This window comes from Pseudonaja textilis, chromosome 2 (assembly GCF_049901715.1).
Source record: "Pseudonaja textilis isolate UNSWEBS1 chromosome 2, rPseTex1.2, whole genome shotgun sequence".
Classification (NCBI taxonomy): Eukaryota; Metazoa; Chordata; class Lepidosauria; order Squamata; family Elapidae; genus Pseudonaja; species Pseudonaja textilis.
In genome coordinates this window covers 61,075,009-61,093,647 of record NC_141991.1, presented here as the reverse complement: position 1 = coordinate 61,093,647, position 18,639 = coordinate 61,075,009, and the positions used below count along the sequence as shown (strand labels likewise).

The following is an 18,639-nucleotide window of genomic DNA, read 5'->3' as shown; positions in this document are numbered from 1 at the left end:
TGTTGTTATGGTTGAAGCTGAAGTATTCATTGACAGGTAGGACATAGCAATGTATGATTTTATATACGAAACTTAGATCGGACCGAAGGCGGTGTAGTTCTAAGTTTTCTAGGTCTAGAATTTTGAGTCTGGTGGCCTAAGTTATTCTGCAACAAGTAGAGGAGTGGAGAACTCTTCTTGTGAAATATTTCTAGACTTTCTCAACTGTGTTAATATCAGATATGTAATGTGGGTTCCAGACTGATGAGCTGTATTCGAGTATTGGTCTAGCAAATGTTTTGTATGCTCTAGTTATGAGTGTAATATTACCAGAGAAAAAGCTATGTAAGATTAGGTTAACAGCTCTTAACTCCATTTTGGCTATGTAGTTACATGTAGTATACAGGAAAAGTAAGTGGTAATGACCAAATCATGAATCAAAGGTTTTTATCCAATGTGTGCTATGCAAAGGAATAGTGCTGGAGAACCCTAGATCACCCAATACATGTATGTATGTATGTATGTATGTATGTATGTATGTATGTATGTATTTATTTATTTATTTATTTATTTGTCATTGTGAGTACCAACAGCAAAATAGCAGGAGTAAGTTCAAGAACTTGCCAGGCTTCATTCTTCCAGAGATGTAAAATTACAGCCTATATAGCACTGAGATACTTATTTTCCAGATATTTGTCTTTTCTCCTTTAAAGGTATTGTTTTAATGGCCATTTTCTGGCAGAGGATATTTTTAAAAAAATGTATGTGAAGCACTGTGGTTTAGGATTAGGTATTAAAGAGTTTTGGATTTGGGGGATCAATATTCAACAGTTCCTGTGAGGAAAAAAAATAGGAATAATGCAATATGCAACAATGTGGGCTTTTACAAGAGAGGCCTGTGAGTCAACTACTAAGAAATTGCACTGTATGACCCTTCACCCCAAGTTTTTGTATAATAAAAAGAAGATAAATTGCCTTGATTCCATTTGTATTTCCCCTCTTTGCATCTCTAGGTATCTTATCCAGCCCCAAAATAGAACTTGCCTCTGTAACTAGTTTATAAATTGCAAAGAACAAAAGACAACCAAAAATATGAATTTGTTTCTGTAAACGTCTGCACCTGTGAGTGATTTACATGCACCATTTTATGCATCTTGCAGCTGAAGTTAAATAGATTGATGCTTTTATTTTTAAAATGGGAATGCTTTATCAGCATTCACATTCCAAGTTTTTCAGCTCAGCCAGAACTGAAGCCCTAACATCTGAAGAACCCTGGACTGGCTTTTGAAGTTGAACACTTTGAAATACAGGTGGCAGAAAGCAGTTGAGATAAGTGGCTTCATATATTCAAAAGATAACTGACTACAATAATGAAAAAGACACTGAAACCTGTTTCATCTGAGGATTGAGGACGGTTTTTGATAACTGATCCTCATATGTTAAAAAAAGATTATGTCTTGGGAAGTATTCTTTGATTTTATTGTTAATAAACCTGTATCTCCAATAGCACCTTTTGGTTCCCAGTTCTCTTTAACTTTGTACTTTCCCACAAATTGTGATAAACAAGTTAGGAGGCAGACTATTTGCATATAACAGCCAAGCTTTGGCTGATTTAACTATTAAAAGCATCATGTCATAGCATATTCCATCTATCTTTGGCTTTAAACAATCAGACTTCCCAAAGTTCAACAAATGTATACTGTAAGGCAGTAGATGAGGAAGGCTTATAAAATGTGAACGAGACGGGAGACAGCTTTCTGAAACTGACAGGAAGGTTTGCAATTAGTTCTTACCATTTAAAATGGTAACATGCAATTGGGTCCCCAAGATAAGGAGGCTGGCAAATGGAATCGCATGTTCTTTGTATATCCATAGCAACCTTCCCCAATGCAATGCCCTCTGGAACTATCCCACCTGGCAGGGCTAATATTTTGGTACCAAAGTGGGCTCATCAAATGGTTCTCATTTTTCTCTCCCAGGAAGCAATGGAACCAGGAAAAGATCCCAACTCCTTTTTGCTTGTTGTGGCCTACTGGGATCAGAACATCTTTGTCACTTTTAAGGTGAAAATAAATGTTGTGGCTTATCAGCAGCCAGCAAAGCTGGCAACTGATCAGACAGTGAGGAGGTTGGGGAGGAACATGGGCCAGTCCTGGAGTCTGGGGAAGGCTCTGACGAGTGTTCTGCGTCGGAGGCAGAGATGGGGCCAGGGCTGCCTGACAGTTATCCGCTGCCTTTGGAGTTGGACATCAGTGAGGCAGAAGAACAGCTGGAGCCTGTTCCCAGTGTGCACATGTGCAGAGTTGCCAGACAAAGGGAACAGCTAGAGAACAAGGATCAACTTGGGAGTAAAACCACAGGTGGATGGTGAATGGCCCCTCCCATAAGGAATAAAAGAGGAGTGAAAGGGGAGTGGGGTTTTGCAGGAGACAATTAGTTCATTCCTGTATTCTTGCCAAGTATTGTGGCATCCAGTGGTGGGATTCAAATAATTTAACAGCCGGTTCTCTGCCCTAATGAGTTCTTCCAACAACCAGTGCACCAAACTGCTCAGCAAGTTAACAACCGGTTCTCCCGAAGTGGTGCGAACTGGCTGAATCCCACCACTGGTGGTGTCTGGAAGATATCAGCTTGGCCTCTCTCCAAGCCTGATAAAAGTCTGTAAATTGTGAACTATCTTGAAAGACTGTAGGCCAGGACTTTGCTGGAGAGGAATTCACTGTAAATTAAATAAAAGGGGCTTATCGGGATGGGGACTCGGCTTCGTGCTGTTAGGGAAGCCTAGGTCAGAACAATAAAGCAGCGTATGGACTTTCAGATGCTGTTGCACAACAATCCCTATTGACCATGCTGGTTAGGATTGAGGAGATTAGAACTTCTAGAGTGGTACTTTTTACCCTCTGGTAGGACCACAAAGAAACAGGAGAAAAGGAAGGATGTGCCTTTCTGCTAGCTTGTGACATTCTGCTGCGTGTTATGGTTTTCAATGTTATGAAAAGGCAATTATGCCCCAGACAAAACAATTGTGCCCTCTTCCTGAATGAACGTTTGTAGGATTATTCAAAATGAAGGGAGGGTCCAATGAAATTCTTGATTTCACATAAATATTTTAATAACATCTCAAATACAAGAACATATTGTAACAGTTATCCGAGTACATGTTAGAAAGGGCTATTGCATTAGAATACTGTGGTAGAAGAACCCTGACAAAATCTCTGCATTCCTCTCTTAGTCATCAGTGATACAACACAATCAGAGAGGCTGCAACACAGAATGAAGTTTGCTGAGCAAAGGGAACAGCCCTTTCTCTATTCATATTCATTCATACAGACTTACTGAATCATACAGAAATAATCCATGGCCCAAAAGTGCAGGTTTATACCAAATACTCAGTAAACGAATCGCTCAGCCTCTATGATTTAAAGTGTCTGAGAACTGAAGGATTTCCATTAATGGCACTTCATCGAACATCTTGCTGCATTTACAAAAACTTATTTTCCAGTTTTGGGGGGGGGGAGTGGGTTGCATCTTTTGCATTGCTAATGAGAGCGGCTGAAAGAGAGAGACAATGCTGCCACCGAGAAACAGAAATCAGAAGAAAATAAACCTGGTCTTATTTAGCAGTGGCAGCATTGCAAAGCACAGTGCAGCCTTTGACAACCTGGATCACATCAATTATTTGGGGGGCAGAAACTTCCACAATTTCCAGGGAGTTGTATTTCCACCATATCTGACAGCTGTAAGTTTAGAGTGGCTGGCAGAGAGCTTGCAGAGAATTGGCATAGCTAAATTATTGCCTGTAAAAGAAACTGGCCCGAAGTTTCATTTGCAACATCAGCAATCAACTAATTGGAATGCAAATCAAAAGGTCTCAAAATAGCAGGATCTAGTGCAGGTATGCATGGTGGATCAGCAACTGCACTAGTCAGTGGAGCAAAATTACTTTACGGCTGCCCCAAACAAGGACTGCTTCTTTGAGATACTTTTTTTAACCAGCAGCTTCTCTATAATAACAGTGTTGAGGAACCACAATCTCCCCAAACATTTAGATTCAAATACTCATCAGTTTAAGCCAGTGGCCAAGGGACAAGGTGAACTGGAATCCACCAATGCCTAGAAGCCCACAATAACCCCAGACATTGTCTGCAGAATTGTACAAAGACTGAGTTCTGGCTTATTGATTTGAGTTGTGGAAACTGAAGTAATGTCAATTGAGAAACGTAGATTCATCTGGGTCCTTTGAAGTCCTTTGAATTTCTTTTTAAAGAATGAACAGTAGTGGGACAGAAGAAATTGTTACCTATATCTGTGCGATTACTCTAAAGGACTCGTTTTGGCTAAGGAAGGTTTTATCACACACCCCTTCTTACGTGTGATCACTATCTTTCAAGGGCATGAGGCCTGGGGGATGGGGAGGAGCTAACTTAGTTAAGAGGTATATTTTGTGGAGTTAATCACTGTATTAACACAGCCATCCACATGTACAGTACAATAAATGGCTACATAACTGCTCTATGGTTGCAGAGAAAATCACTTCTGTCAAAATGCATGCACAGGAAAAAAAATTAGGTGACAGGACAGTAATAGCATTGATATATAGAGATACCCGCACCACATATATCATGCTATTAACTCATTGGTGTGACAGCCAAAAGTTATGCATACATCATACAGAACTGGTCCTGTGTGATTTACAGTTTCCCACACAATTCAGGGAAGAACAGGATTGAGAAACATTTCAAAAATGTTCCTTCTGAAAAGAGATGGCAGATAGTTTACTATCTTGAGAACACGAAAAAGAACAGCCAGCAAAACACACAGAGACACACAGACATATTGCATCATCGCATGAAATCCTATTTGTACTTAATCTGCACTTTCTTCTGCCTTGATTAACTGCTGACAAATGTAAGCATTTGGCCAGGGGGTTGTGGTTGGGTTCCAAAATTTGTTGGAAAGGATGTGAGTGCCCACAAACACTCGTCTTCATACTGTTTTTCATTTACCTCTTGTAGCTGGAACCCATTATTGTGGCCTGTTATCCTTACAGATTCTTCACCAGGTGGTTTCTTTTAGCAACTGCCAAAGCAAGTGGCTTTGTATCACACATATAACCCCTGCCCTGGCTCTGAAAGACAAGATGCTCCAAAGCATCTGTGATCCGATTCTTTGCAAGGAGAGCGGGAATGAGTTCCCCACACTCTCCTTTTCACCCAAACTACAATAGATAAACATGCACAGGTATTTAACATTAGTTTTCACAGCAGGAATGATTAACAGGAAGGGAAGTTGACTTGCTAGATCTGAAATTTTGTATTTTTATTTGTACACTGAACACATAATTAGGCTGTAACTGTTCACCCAGCCTTCCAATTTTTCATCAGGAATTATTTTCTCCACAGTGATTTCTTGTGTGCCCTAGCTTGCTTCCCCCCCCTTTTTATTGATTTGTTGTAGCCCTTTATTGTAGTGGCTCTTTTGTTTGCCTTCCTGGACAAAGCAACAGAAAGACAGGATAGAAATCCAATGTAAACATAAATATTAGAGGCAGGTTCAGAAACAGGCAGAGTCACCATCATGCTACAAAGCAAAATATAACACAGAGACTGGCTACTCTTGCAGATTCCTGAGGATCTATGCCCTCACTAGGGTTTAGATGAATGTAAATGAAACTTGTTCCCAATTGTTTTCGCTAATCCATAAAAAATGCAAAGCTTTTTTTAACAAAGGCCTTTACTTAGCACAGACTTCTTGGCATCTGTTCAATTATCATTTGCTGGCCTTTCTTCCTTGCCTCCAATTTCCAACTCCCCCTTCTTCCATTTCCAAACTGGAACAAAACAAAATCCAAATTCTGTGCTCAAATCTCTTGTGAATAAATGGTATGCTGCCCAGAATCACTTGTTGAGCTGGACAGCTACTGAACCCAAAGAAATTAAATAAATAAATAAATAAAATCAGTTTTAGTGACGAGAAGAAAATAAATTAGCTTAATAAATAAGTAACTCAACATTCTACCCAGCTGCAAATCAGATAAACAAAATAAATGATCTTAACCATAGGGATGGTATCCCAGTTTATCTAATAAACAAATAATCTAGGTAGGCAGATGCATTTTTCCCTTAAATTGTAAAATAAGTGTGTTATTTCCTCCATTTAGAACTGCTCTTCTTGCCAAGGTTAAAAAGTGTTGAGACTTTCCAATGGACTTCAAATGAGTTATTAGTCCATTCAATATAGAGATGTGGGGATTTCTGATTATTTAATATATGCAAGAACATGCATATGTAACACTATTTTTCCAAATAAGATTTCCTTTCACTTTAAAAAAAAAAATTCATTTCAGCCAATGCTGACTGGAGTGAATCATCTCGGGATTTACAAGTTAGTTTCATTGTTCTTATTTCTAAGATTCTTCCCCTACAGCAAGAATTAGTATTAGAAGGGGTGATCCTTATGCCCTGTGAGGTTTACCAGCCTCTATAAGCATAGAGGTTACTATTAGCAGTGCCTTTATTCCAAGTTATCCCTCCTCAAAAAACCAGCTAGTAGAACACCTTACATTGTAGAAATATAATGGAAAGACAGCAGCTAACTCTTATGATTATACTGAAGGGCAGCTTTTACTGCACCAGAGAACATGAGATGAGATGACACTGATATATGTTGACAACTTCATATATTCCAGGTTCCTAGGAGTTAAACCAACAGGATCATATTTTGGGTCTACTGCATAGTATGGCCTAGCTGAATCTGCAGTCTCAAACTCTAGATACCTTTGTCAATATCTCAGGGAAGGACGGCCTTAGGAATTGATGCTATTATTTCCAAAGCCTGTTACTATATTCATTCCAATCATTGTAGCTATAAATAACCTCTCTTCTTCTATCATGCATTACTTGATACCTGCAACATTGCCAATAAACTCTGCAGCAAGGGGCAGTTTCTTGGCAACAGGAGCACAGGCAATCTTGGTTCTTGGCCTCTTTCCCCCAGCAAAAACTGATAGTCACTACCCAGAGTAGCTTGCTAACTGGCTGGTGTTGTCTTCCTGTATCTCGTGTAGAGGAAGAATTCTTCATGCACTGATGGCATTCGCAACATCTGTGAACACAAGACGACTGGGTCTCTGGAGAACACCTTGATTTGCCTAGAACAAGGCAAACAAAAAATGGGGAGGGAGAGAGGAAAACAGGGTTGCAAGAAATACATGAATATTTCATTTTCATACGATTCTCCCAAGATTGCAAAATATTGTACATTAATAAACATGCCACTAGTGGATTGAAAGAAATAAAACATGGGAATAAAAATCCTGTTGACCAAAGTATATGTTATATTTTTATAAAGATGCATTTTAGCATTATGTAAGTACAGATATTTCTCAAGGAATAAAAGAGAAGAGAAGAGAAGAGAAGAGAAGAGAAGAGAAGAGAAGAGAAGAGAAGAGAAGAGAAGAGAAGAGAAGAGAAGAGAAGAGAAGTCTTTATTAGCCAAGTGTGGCTGGACACACAAGGAATTTGTCTTTGGTGCATATGCTCTCAGTGTACATAAAGAAAAAATAAAATACATTCATCAAGAGTCATAAGATATAACACTTAGTGATAGTCATAGGTTACTAATAAGCAATCAAATCATACAAGGAAACAAATAAAATGACCATTTGTTCAGTTACAGCAATGCTAAATGAGAAGGACTTACGCAGGTCTGCTCTGTAGCACCTGTCCACAGCATTCAAGGTTTGTAGGTGTGAGATCAATTATTCAGATTATATTACTAGATTTCATATTTTAATTTAGAAAAAGAACTTAATTTTAAAACTGGCAATATGAGAATAGCTATAGCTTCACATCCAGGGGAGAGAATCTCACCATCATCTAGCCTACAAATATCCTCTCAAACTAATCTTCCAGGTGTATAGTTTTTCAACTCTCAAAATTTCAGCCTGCTGGGAATGGTTCAGTGCTTATACCGGCAGGGATTTATAAAAGCTGAAAATCAATATATCTGATAAAACAATATTGCACATATTTTTCAGGCTGAGGGCCATGCTTGCTCTTTAAATAGTTCGACAGGGCTGAATTTGAAAAGTGAATGGAAGGAAGGGTCAGGGAAAAAGAATACTAGAATCTAATTTGATTTATATTTTAACAATTGCAATCATAGATATGGCAACTCTCCAGTCACGTGTTTAATAATTTCTATCATATTTCAAAGTATAATTTCATCATAAATAAAACCTTAGTAAGACCACACTGGGAATACAGCATCCAGTTTTGGTCATCCTATTACAAAAAAGATGGAAAAGAGCAAAGTAGTATGATTAAAGTCCTGGAGACTAAAACATATGAAGAATGGATTCACAAACTGGGTATGTCTAGTCGAGAAAGGACCAGAGGTCACATGTTAGCAGTATTCCAGTATTTCCAGTATTTGAGGGGCTATCACAAAGAGGGGGCCAACTTATTTTTTTCAAAGCACCAGAAGGCAAGACAAGAAATAATGGATGGAAACTAATCAAGGAGAAAAGCAACCTGGAATTAAAGAGAAACTTCCTAACAGTGAAAACAATTAATCAGTGGAACAGCTCTCCTTCAGAAGTTGACAGCATTGCATCACTGGAGGTTTTTAAGAAGAAACTGGTCAGCCATTTGTCTCAAATTGTACAGGGTCTCTTGCGTGAGCAGGTGGTTGGACTAGAAGACCTCAAAGGTTCCTTCCAGCCAGCAGTGGTATTCAGCAGGGTCTGACCAGTACTGGAGAACCAGAAGGGGAAATTTTGAGTAGTTCAGAGAACCGGCAAATACCACCTCTGACTGGCCCTGCCCCCATCTATTCTCTGCCTCCTGAGTCCCAGCTGATCGGCTGGGTCTTCTTTTGTTGCCCGCCCAGGAGAACAGAGCTGGAAATCAGGCTAGTGGGGTGGGGAGGGAAAGGGGATTTTGAGAATCCTTCCCCACCACACGCACCTAACCAGTAGTAAAAAAAAATTGGATCCCACCACTGCTTCCAGCTCTATTCAGTTTTGGGGGCCACACACAAATCCCCAGATTTGAGAGTAGGAGAAATTGATGGAAAGAAAACGTATTACCTTGCTTTGGGCAGCCTGAACAGAAGCAGCATCTCTGCCATGCTCCAGCAGTTCTTGCTCTAGCTCATCTTGTTCTTCTGTAGGATCAAAATTGTACATGGGCATGAGCTGGTGTCGTAACTTTTCCAGTCTACTGAGGAAATAAGAGAGAGAGAGAGAGAGAAAGAGAGAGAGAGAGTGAGTGAGTGTTCCACTACATGAAGCACCAAACCAAGAGAAAATTTAAACTTTCCAGGTTTTGCTCAGTAACTATTTTGGAACCAAATCTCCTGATTTGGTTCCAAAAATCACCCTATATTCGTGATGGCCAACCTATGGCACGCATGCCACAGGTGGCACGCAGACCCATTTGTGCCAACACATGAGCTGCAGGCAAACTTACCTCACTGCACATGTGCACGCTTCACACTTGACTTTTGGCTGGCTTGAGGCCTTTTTTGGCCTCCCAAAGGCTTGAGAAAGGCTTCTGCAGAATACAAGCTTTGTAGGCCGAAATCTAACCCCGTTTTGTCACTTCCTGTTTTTCCAAAATAAAAAAACTGGAAGTGACAAAACAGGGCTAGATTTCAGCCTTCAAAGCTTGTAGAAGTCTGCAGAAGCCTTCCTCAAGCCTTTGAGAGACCGAAAGAAGCCTCAAACCAGTCGAAAATCAGCCGTGAGGCACAGTGCAGGTAAGGGGACGGCGGGGTGGGGGGCTTGCATGTGCATGTGTAGGGGATGTGGGGGAGTGAGCATTGAGTTTTGGCACAGGAGCCCAAAAAGGTTAGCCACCACTGCCCTACATCAGCATATATCAATGCATCGTTACTTTTAAAGTTGGAAAGAGAAAAACAGTCTCTGCTCTTTCAAATATGAAGATTTTGGAGGAAGCTTTCTGAAAAACAAACACTAGCAAAAGTTAAAGAAACTGCTTAACTCATATTTACAGAACACTTACCGTTTCCTCTTCCGAATATACAAAACCTAGGGGAGAAAAAAATTAGAAAAACATTATTGTTGTAAGCAGTTTTTCAGTGGGAGCCTTTGCACTGAATAATTGTAATGTGTGCTTGAAAAGGAAGAAGTTGTGTAGTTAGTTGTTAAGGGGTTAGACCAGCTTTGGATCTCACGTGCCCTTAGCCATGGCAGCTCACAGCTTTGAGTCAATCATTGTCCAAAGAAAATATGTATAAAATGTTATATAGATGGCACTTACCCCCTTCGAGGTTAGCGAAAATGAACCCAAACTCTAGTCCAAAATGTTGGAAATGTAAAAACATAGAGGGAACCTACTTTCATATGTGGTGGACCTGTAAAGAAGCCCAGAAATACTGGCAAAAAATTAGAAAATGGCTGGAGGAGATAACCAAAGATCAAATTGAATACAAACCAGAGTTCTTCCTACTAGGGATCTCTGATAAACATTTTCCTAAAAAGACGAAATACATAATAATTCATATTCTAACTGCGGCCAGATTAGCATTTGCCCAATGCTGGAAATCATCCCGTTTACCTACAGATCAATTGGTCATTCAGAAAATATGTGACTGCGCAGAAATGGACAATTTAACCATAGCTCTTAAAAATAAAGAGTCTTCAGCATTTGATAATAATTGGAATGCATGGTATAATTGGTTTTATCAGAGATAAACTGTTTAATGAGCATAAATAAGCATAAATATCCATAAATAGCGATAAGATGTGTATATTTAAAGTAAGGTAGGAGAATTGGATCTTGTAGACTGTCAAAAAGAATATTTGTCTGGTTTTAACGTATTTTCTTTTTTCTTTCGTCTCTTTGTTTTTTTTTTTTTTTTTCTCTCTCTTTTATACTTCTTCTTCTCCTTTTTCGGTCGCAAGACCGAGCGGTTTTTTTTTTTTTTTCCTCTCTCTTTCTCTTCTTTCTTTCTTCTTTTTCTCTCTCTGTTTCTTATGTAATGTTGTTATGTTATTTTTTTAATTGTAAATTCAATAAAATTTATATGAAAGAGTCAATCATTGTCTCTCAGCACAATCCACCTCAAAAGGTTGTGTGGGGAAAGTAAGAGGAAGAAGAGCTATGTATGTTGCCTTTTGCTCTTGAACAGAAAGAAAGAATATAAAAATAAGAAATAAATACATGTGCGCAAATCTATTAAAAAAGCAATAAGATTTGGGAAAACATATGAACTGATTTATTAGATTTATATCAGCCTTCCTGTACTACAGCAACTTTGCAAAGTAGGATGGACTGAGAAAGAATGACTGGCCAAAGTCACCCAGTGAGTTTCTGTGATGGACAAGGGACTAGTACTTGGACTTTACCCACATTTAATACATCTGGCTTGCTTTAAAGCAATTTGGAATATAAATATGTATAGTGGACTTGCATGCTGGGAAGAACGCTGCTGTCACCAAGTTCTTATTCTTAATGAGAGTGAAGGAACTATTTGAAATCTTAGGATAAGTGTATTCTACTGAATAACTAAAATCATTTAACATAATTTTACTGCCTTTTGGAATAGGCTTTCTCACAACAGTAACAAGATAAAATGATAACAACCTAAAACAACTGATGAAAACAGCTGTACTGAATCACTGGCACCTACAAATTAAGACTGTAATCACAGTCCAGCATATCCTTTCTTAAAATGGAGCCACCACAAGAAAGTCTCTGCCTCTTTTCACAGATTTTATTGACAAGGAAGTGAGTAGGAATCCCCAAGTCAATTCCAAGTAGGAGACCACAGATGAAAGCAAGTCTTTAAATGACCTGCACATCTGTTTACAGCTATATCTATTTATCTAAATCAGGGGTCCCCAACCCACAAGCCACAGCCCACTACTGGGCCATGAGCCATTCAGAATTGGGCCACAGAAGCAGCAGGCGAAAATGCGTGGGCGCGCATGCATCCCCACCTGCACAAGCTATGGACAAGTGTGTGCACAGGTGCTCCATTTGTGTCAGCAGCGTGCATGCCCACTGCTCCCCCAGCACTCTCGCTTGCCAGCCACTTTTTTTTTACCCTCTCCTCCCCCTGCCAGTCTAACAAAGCCAGAAAGTTTGGGGGAACTGATCTAAATCATGTAATAGTTTAACAATTATTGCAAAGTGACTACAATTCTTTGTTAAAGCAAGGACCAGATTCCTTTTGCAGGAATTTTTGGGCAGCCTTAAACTCAAGCGGTGAAGCTGAATTGGCATAAAATCTGGTGGTTACATTCCCAAACATAGCCCCAAGTCTTACCACTGCTACCGCCAACCCGATAACAGTAATGATGCCAAAGGACAACAGCATGGTCTCCATGACTGGGCCATTGCTGACCACATCTGGAATTTTGGTGCTGATAAAGCTGCTGGGTTCAGGTGTCATTGCAACAGTTTCTGATCCAGTCTCATCAACAGTTGTCCCATGGTCTGTCTCAGGCCTGGTGGTGCCACTGAGGTACAGATTGCTTACAGTGGGTGTTCTGTAATTCATCTTGAACCAGAGAGCTTTATTTCTTCTTGGTTTGTTTGTTTGTTCGTTTGAATGATGGTTTCAACCACAGCGTTCTTCTTTTTCAGTTATGAATTCATTGTTTCTCTTCTTCTCTCAAGATGGGAAAGGGTGTTTTTTTTCACTTATTACCTTTAATGGCTCTTCTGAAAGGAAGTTCTTGTTGACTAATGCCTAGGCATAGAAAGAGAGAGAGAAAAGGGATAATTTGCCTCCCAAATTATCTTGCACTGAACAGTAAACATTTCTGTATCGACACCACAAATGCAAACCTCAGGAGAGCATATCTATGCATGACCAAGATGAAAAGTCAGCTGGGGACTTCCTAGTTCATAACCTCAACCCTGACAATGTAATTCCATTTTTCTGTTCAAAAGTCCTGCTGCATTAATCTTTTCGATCATCTTTTCGTGGACTAATGGGTGCTCTTCTCTTTCCAAATAAATTAGGTTTGAGGGTCTAATTTAATGCCAGGATTTGCACTAATTCATGATCTTATGCTCAACCAATAAATACAGAATAGAAGACAGAATAACAGAGTTGGAAGAGACCTTGGAAGTCTTCTAGTCCAACCCCTTGCTCAGGTAGAAAACCCTATACCAGTGGTGGCTAACCTTTTTGAGCTCCTCTGCCAAAAATTGTGCACGCATTTGCACACTCGCGTGCCAGCACCTAGAAGGCAATGCGCGTCTCCCATGCCCCCTATGCGTGCGTGCGCAATTCGCACCCCACCCCGCTGCCCCCTTACCTGCACTGTGCCTCACAGCTGATTTTCGGCCTCCCAGAGGCTTGAAGAAGGGTTCTGCAGGCTTTGCAGGCTGAAAACTAGGCCCATTTCATCACTTCCAGTATTTCCGGAAAAACAGGAAGTAATGAAATGGGCCTAGTTTTCGGCCTGGAAAGCCTGCAGAAGCTTTCCTCAAGCCTCTGGGAGGCCGAAAAAGGCCTCAAACTGGCCAAAAATCAGCTATGAAGTGCACGCATGCGCAGTGAGGTATGTTTGCCTGCACCTCGCGTATCGGCACAAATAGTTCTGCATGCCACCTGTGGCACAAGTGCCATATGTTCGCCATCACAGCCCTATACCATTTCAAACAGTTGCCCAATCTCTTCTTAAAAACTTCTGGAGGCAAGTCGTTCCACTGAATAATTGTTCTCACTGTCAGGAAATTTCTCCTTAGTTCTAGGTTGCTTCTCTCCTTCATTAGTTTCCACCCATTGCTTCTTGTCCTGCCCTCAGGCACTTTGGAGAATAGCTTGACTCCCTCTTCTTTCTGGCAACCCCTTAGATATTGGGACACTGCTATGACATTCCCATGTTCCTACTTTATTATTAATTATATTTATATCTCATTCTTCCTCCAAGATGTTTAGGGGAACATAGCATCTGCACTCCTGAATTTTAATTTGACCTCCCTGTGAAGCAGGGCCTGCAAAAAGGAAAAAAACTGCTCTAAGGTCTGCTGGGATTGTTAATGACTGGAGATTCCAAGTTTCAAATGATCAAAGGGCTAAAAATCAGAGAAGAGACAGTAAAGAAATAAAGTGATATATTATTGATATACATCTTTTCTTCTGTAACCGAAAACAGATCAGTTTTTAGGAATAGTATACAGACTGTGAAAATGTCCTTGATGGATAGGAGGCAGAATGAGAACTAGGCAATAGATAGGCAACACATAAGAGGCAGATAAGCTCACAGAAGGAATGCGGATCTGATATCCCTTCTCAGAAGGGATTCTCCCCAGTTTCTTGGATGGTAAAAGCAAGAGGGAAGAGATGTATTTTCAAACTTGCAAGATTCTATTACTGTACCTTATAATAGGGGTAATGTTAATAGTCATAGTTGGTGCTTCTTGTCTGGTCTTAGGGCTGACATATGTAATATATTTCTTTGGGTTAGAATTAAAGGAAGCTTTAAAGATTTTAATATTTCCATTATGTCCTATGAGTGCGTTTACATTTATTCAAACCAAGCCAATCACTCACTGAAGAAATTATTTAACCTCTTAGGATTATCTGTATTTAAAAGGTTGCTAGAGTTTACAGGTTATGACCGGGTTACTGCAATAGTGTCATCTGTGTAGGCTGTGATTAGGGTCAGGGAAAGCGAAACAAAGGACATGTAACTGATTTATTACATTATTCTATTGCCCTATGTAGATTCTGTTTCCTATTTGTTGGATTTTTAATAGATTTTAATTTTATTTTTATCTATTAATATAGATAAGGATAACAGTCCAGAGACTCCAAATGACCACCAACACACCATCTGCTGCAGCCTTTCTTCCTTGGCAAATTTAAATGCTATTTTATTGTCAGGGTGATTAACTCTGTGCGTGTGTGTGTGTGTTTATTTATAGTTATATGTTATATATAGTTATATATAGTTATATGCACGTCTTGGCGTGTTCGGATCTTTTCCCATGGAAGATTGAGAGCATCTTGGCAACATTTCGACAAGGTCCTACTCGCCATCTTCAGGCTGGTGCTTTCAGCCTAGTGCTTGTGTGGCTTCGTGCTTGTGTTATAGTTACATCTGTGTGTCTGTGTGTGCATAGTTATAGCAATAGCACTTACATACCGCTTTACAGTGCTTTACAATTCTAAGAGTCAGCATATTGCCCTCAACAATTCGGGTCCCCATTTTACCCACCTCGGAAGGATGGAAGGCTCAGTCAACCTTGAGCCTGGTGGGATCTGAACTGGCAAATTGTAGGCAGCTGGCTGCAGAAGTAGCTTGCGGTACCGCACTCTAATCACTGCGCCACAGAGGCTCATAGTTACAGTTAGTTATAGTTATAGATAGATAGTATGTGTGTATGTGTGTGTGTGAGAGAGAGAGAGAGATTAAAATGTATGAATGTATTTTTCATGTAAATATATTTTTTAAAATAAGAAAATGGTACTTGTACAAAGGAGGCCTTTTTAAGGATCAAGACTTGCAAAAGCAAGTAGAACAAGGAAACATGCTGAGTGTGTTTCTTATGTGCACAATGCAAAGTTACTTTCCTTTATTTGCTCTATGAGGATCACCTGAAAAACAGTTATAAAACACAGGACGATGAGAAAGATGCAGTAAGGAGAAAGTAACTGTTAGTGATGCACTTTGTAACTTGATACATGGCTATCTTAAAGGTTGGCCCTTACAAACTTTACAGTTTGACTGATTATTTCTTTATTCAATTTTTATAGCCGCCCAGCCCAGTCAATGATTATGTGCCAGCAAGTCATTTTCTAGGAAGTTCTGTCCCCAACGAATTGTGTACCTACCCCTCACTGCCATAATTGAGTCTATCCATCTTGATATTGGCATCTTCTTTTTCTCCTAACTTTCACTTTTTCCAGCTTTATAGTCTTCTCAAGAACTAGGTTTTCGCATATTGTGTCCAAAATAGGATATTATATGAGTTTGGTCATTTGAGCCTTAAGCAAGAATTCTAGGTTGATTTATCCAGTGATCCCTTTGTTGTTGCTTTTCTTGGATGTCTATGGTATTCTCAAGAGTCCTCTCCAAACACCAAAGTTCAAAAACATTAACCCTATCCTTATTCTTCAAAGTCTAACATCCATAGACTCACAGGGAAAACCACTGCCTTCATAATTCTAATTTTTATGGGATAAACAACCTGACCTGGGATGCTCACATTGCAGCACTTGTCAGAAGGGCCCAGCAGAGATTATACTACCTGAGACTTCTCAGAAAACAACTGAATGAAAAACTGCTGGTGACCTTCTACCGCTGCACCATAGAGAGTATCTTAACTTATTGCATCTCCATATGGTTTGCTAATTGCACAGTGGCAGATAGGAAAGCACTCCAGAGGGTTAATGTCATTGTCCAAAAGATCATTGGTTGCCCTCTCCCCTCTTTGGAAGAGCTTTATAGCTCCCATTGCCTTAAGAAAGTTCAAAACATTCTCAAAGATCCATCTCATCCTGGGAACCCATTTTTTGAACTATTACCATCTGGCAGACGGTACAGAATAATAAAAACAAGGACAAATAGGCTGAAAAACAGCTTCTATCCCAGGGCAGTAACTCTGTTGAATTTTACTGTATAGTGCAATGTTGATGTGGTGTCGGGGGGCGGGGGGGTGTTTCAATTCAATGTGTGGAGTATGAAGGATGTGTGTTTGTGTTTATTTTCATGTTCATGATGTGCACTGAAGATGGTGTTTGATTTCTTTGTATGAGGTGCAATGACAATAAACTAAACTAACCTAAACACATCACAGCTTGAAATATCTTTTCCAAGGCTACCCTGTGATAATTTCTTGACTGCTTGATTGATTCAGTGTTATCTGTTGTTATTAGTTTTTATTTAATCATAGACCCAAGAGACAATCTGTTTTTACACTTTCTGCCTGCACTATGGTTAGTGGATTAATCTTGTGGATTAATTTCTCATGAGGACAATGAAATGTTCTGGAATTCCCTTTTTCCAAAAGACACTCTACAGTTTGGCATGACTGACACAACTGAGGGACTTTCTAGGAACACATGCTACCTTCCCTTTTGTATGTTTTCGTGCATCAGCACTAAGTTTCTTGTTCTTTAGCCTTTTCCAAAACCAGCATCTCCCTTTCCATATAAGATTCTAATGTTTACTGAATGATCTAAGCACTATTTTGCTAGCATGTGATGGTATTGTGGATGATATTGTAGCCTTGGTTACATTTTATATTTATTTCTTCATATTTATTATCTAAACATTTTCATTCCCGTGTTGTCACTGCAGCTGTCAACCATGTTGACATATTCACAGAACTTTGAACTACAATCGCAACATCTCTCCTCACAAAAGTCAGTGCTAGTTCAAACCTTTCAACCACTGTACAGTACAGATATGGTTAGAGTTTCTTAGCAATCACTTATAAGCATTGCCTTTGGTGTGCCTTTATTTAAGATCCACAAAACTAACTCAATTTAGGCAGTTTAATACTAGGAAAGTGGTAAACTCTAAAACAAAAGAGGTAATTTGGACCAATTTGTCTTAACTAGTTTTTCCCAACATGCAAATCCCGCTGTGGCTCAAACAAACATGCCAAGAGCTGATCATGACCAAGTTTATATCTTTCTTTCTCTTGCTAGTCAGATCAGTTTTGCTGCAGGCAGACTGGGTAAGAGTCATTTAAAAGAACAGTCCAGTCTAATCCCTAAAGTGCTGCTGAACACCAGGAGCCTTTGGCTGCTTAGTCAGGCCTCGCTCAGACTTTCCACCCAAGGAAAAAGAATTTTCCTTATTGTAATGCCTGCAGAGGGAAGTAGTCTTGACCTGAACCAAATCTAGCATCTCTCTTCTTTCCCAGGGCTGTGATTTGACAGGGCAGGAGGTAAAGAAAGAAACTTGGAGTCGACAGCTTGGGAGGAGGGGGAGGACAGCCCCAGAGCAGAATGCAGGGGATTGCCCTCCCTTTATTGCTCAAGGTGACAGCTTCTCCTGCTCCCTATGGCCTGCTCTGTTCCCACCCATGCCCTCAACTCCTTGCTGGCTTGCCTTGCCTATCCCCAGCTCAGCCAGGGACATCAGCACCTACTGAGATCATGCCTAGGCGAAGAGGAATTAAGCCCTATCCCTGTCTCAGGGGTTCACCTTAGATTGAGAAAATACCCTCAGGCCAAGATCGCTATCACACTGGGAAGAGAGGAACCCTTCTTCCCACAGTCCCCGGATTAATCCCTTCGTGGTTTTTGGAAGCTTCGGAAAGAGAGAGCCTGCCTGAGACTCACTCCCCGCCTATAACTTAAGAGGTGACACCGACTACTGAATCAAGCGAGGAGGATGGGTTGCGGAGATGCGTGTCCCGGAGAGTGGAAGACTCTGGCCGGCCCTCTTTCACTAAAGCAGGCTTTTAATGGCCGTCCGAAGGGACAGCAATAATCGGATTGTTTTGCTGGAGGCTGGGCTGCCTGGGGGTATCTACCGCTTTGCTGCAATTCGGATTACCTGCATCGGAGAGGAATGAATAGCTGCCGGGGTGCTGGCACGGCCTGACGGGCCATTGTGCTTTCCAAGATGCTACAAAGCAGCCTCACCCCGTTTCTGCCGCTGCCCCTCTTAATCTCCGGCTTTGATCTCTCCTTTCCCCGGGATTGGCTAACGCAGGA

General features: G+C 40.3%; 1 protein-coding gene across 2 annotated transcripts; it reads right to left on the bottom strand.

Moving 5' to 3' along the window:
• Positions 1-3,489: 3,489 nt before the first annotated feature.
• Positions 3,490-18,630, bottom strand: C2H3orf18 (chromosome 2 C3orf18 homolog). Of its 2 annotated transcripts, none has more exons than XM_087924065.1 (5): positions 18,479-18,630; positions 12,277-12,702; positions 10,008-10,033; positions 9,071-9,203; positions 3,490-7,129 (listed from the first exon to the last, which is right to left on the bottom strand). In XM_087924065.1, the coding sequence occupies exons 2-5, from the start codon at positions 12,508-12,510 to the stop codon at positions 7,058-7,060; spliced, it is 465 nt and encodes a 154-aa protein (XP_087780191.1). In that variant the 5' UTR covers positions 12,511-12,702; positions 18,479-18,630; the 3' UTR covers positions 3,490-7,057. The 2 variants fall into 2 exon arrangements, with proteins under 2 accessions (XP_087780191.1, XP_087780192.1); XM_087924066.1 differs by having other exon boundaries at positions 9,071-9,200.
• Positions 18,631-18,639: the final 9 nt, after the last annotated feature.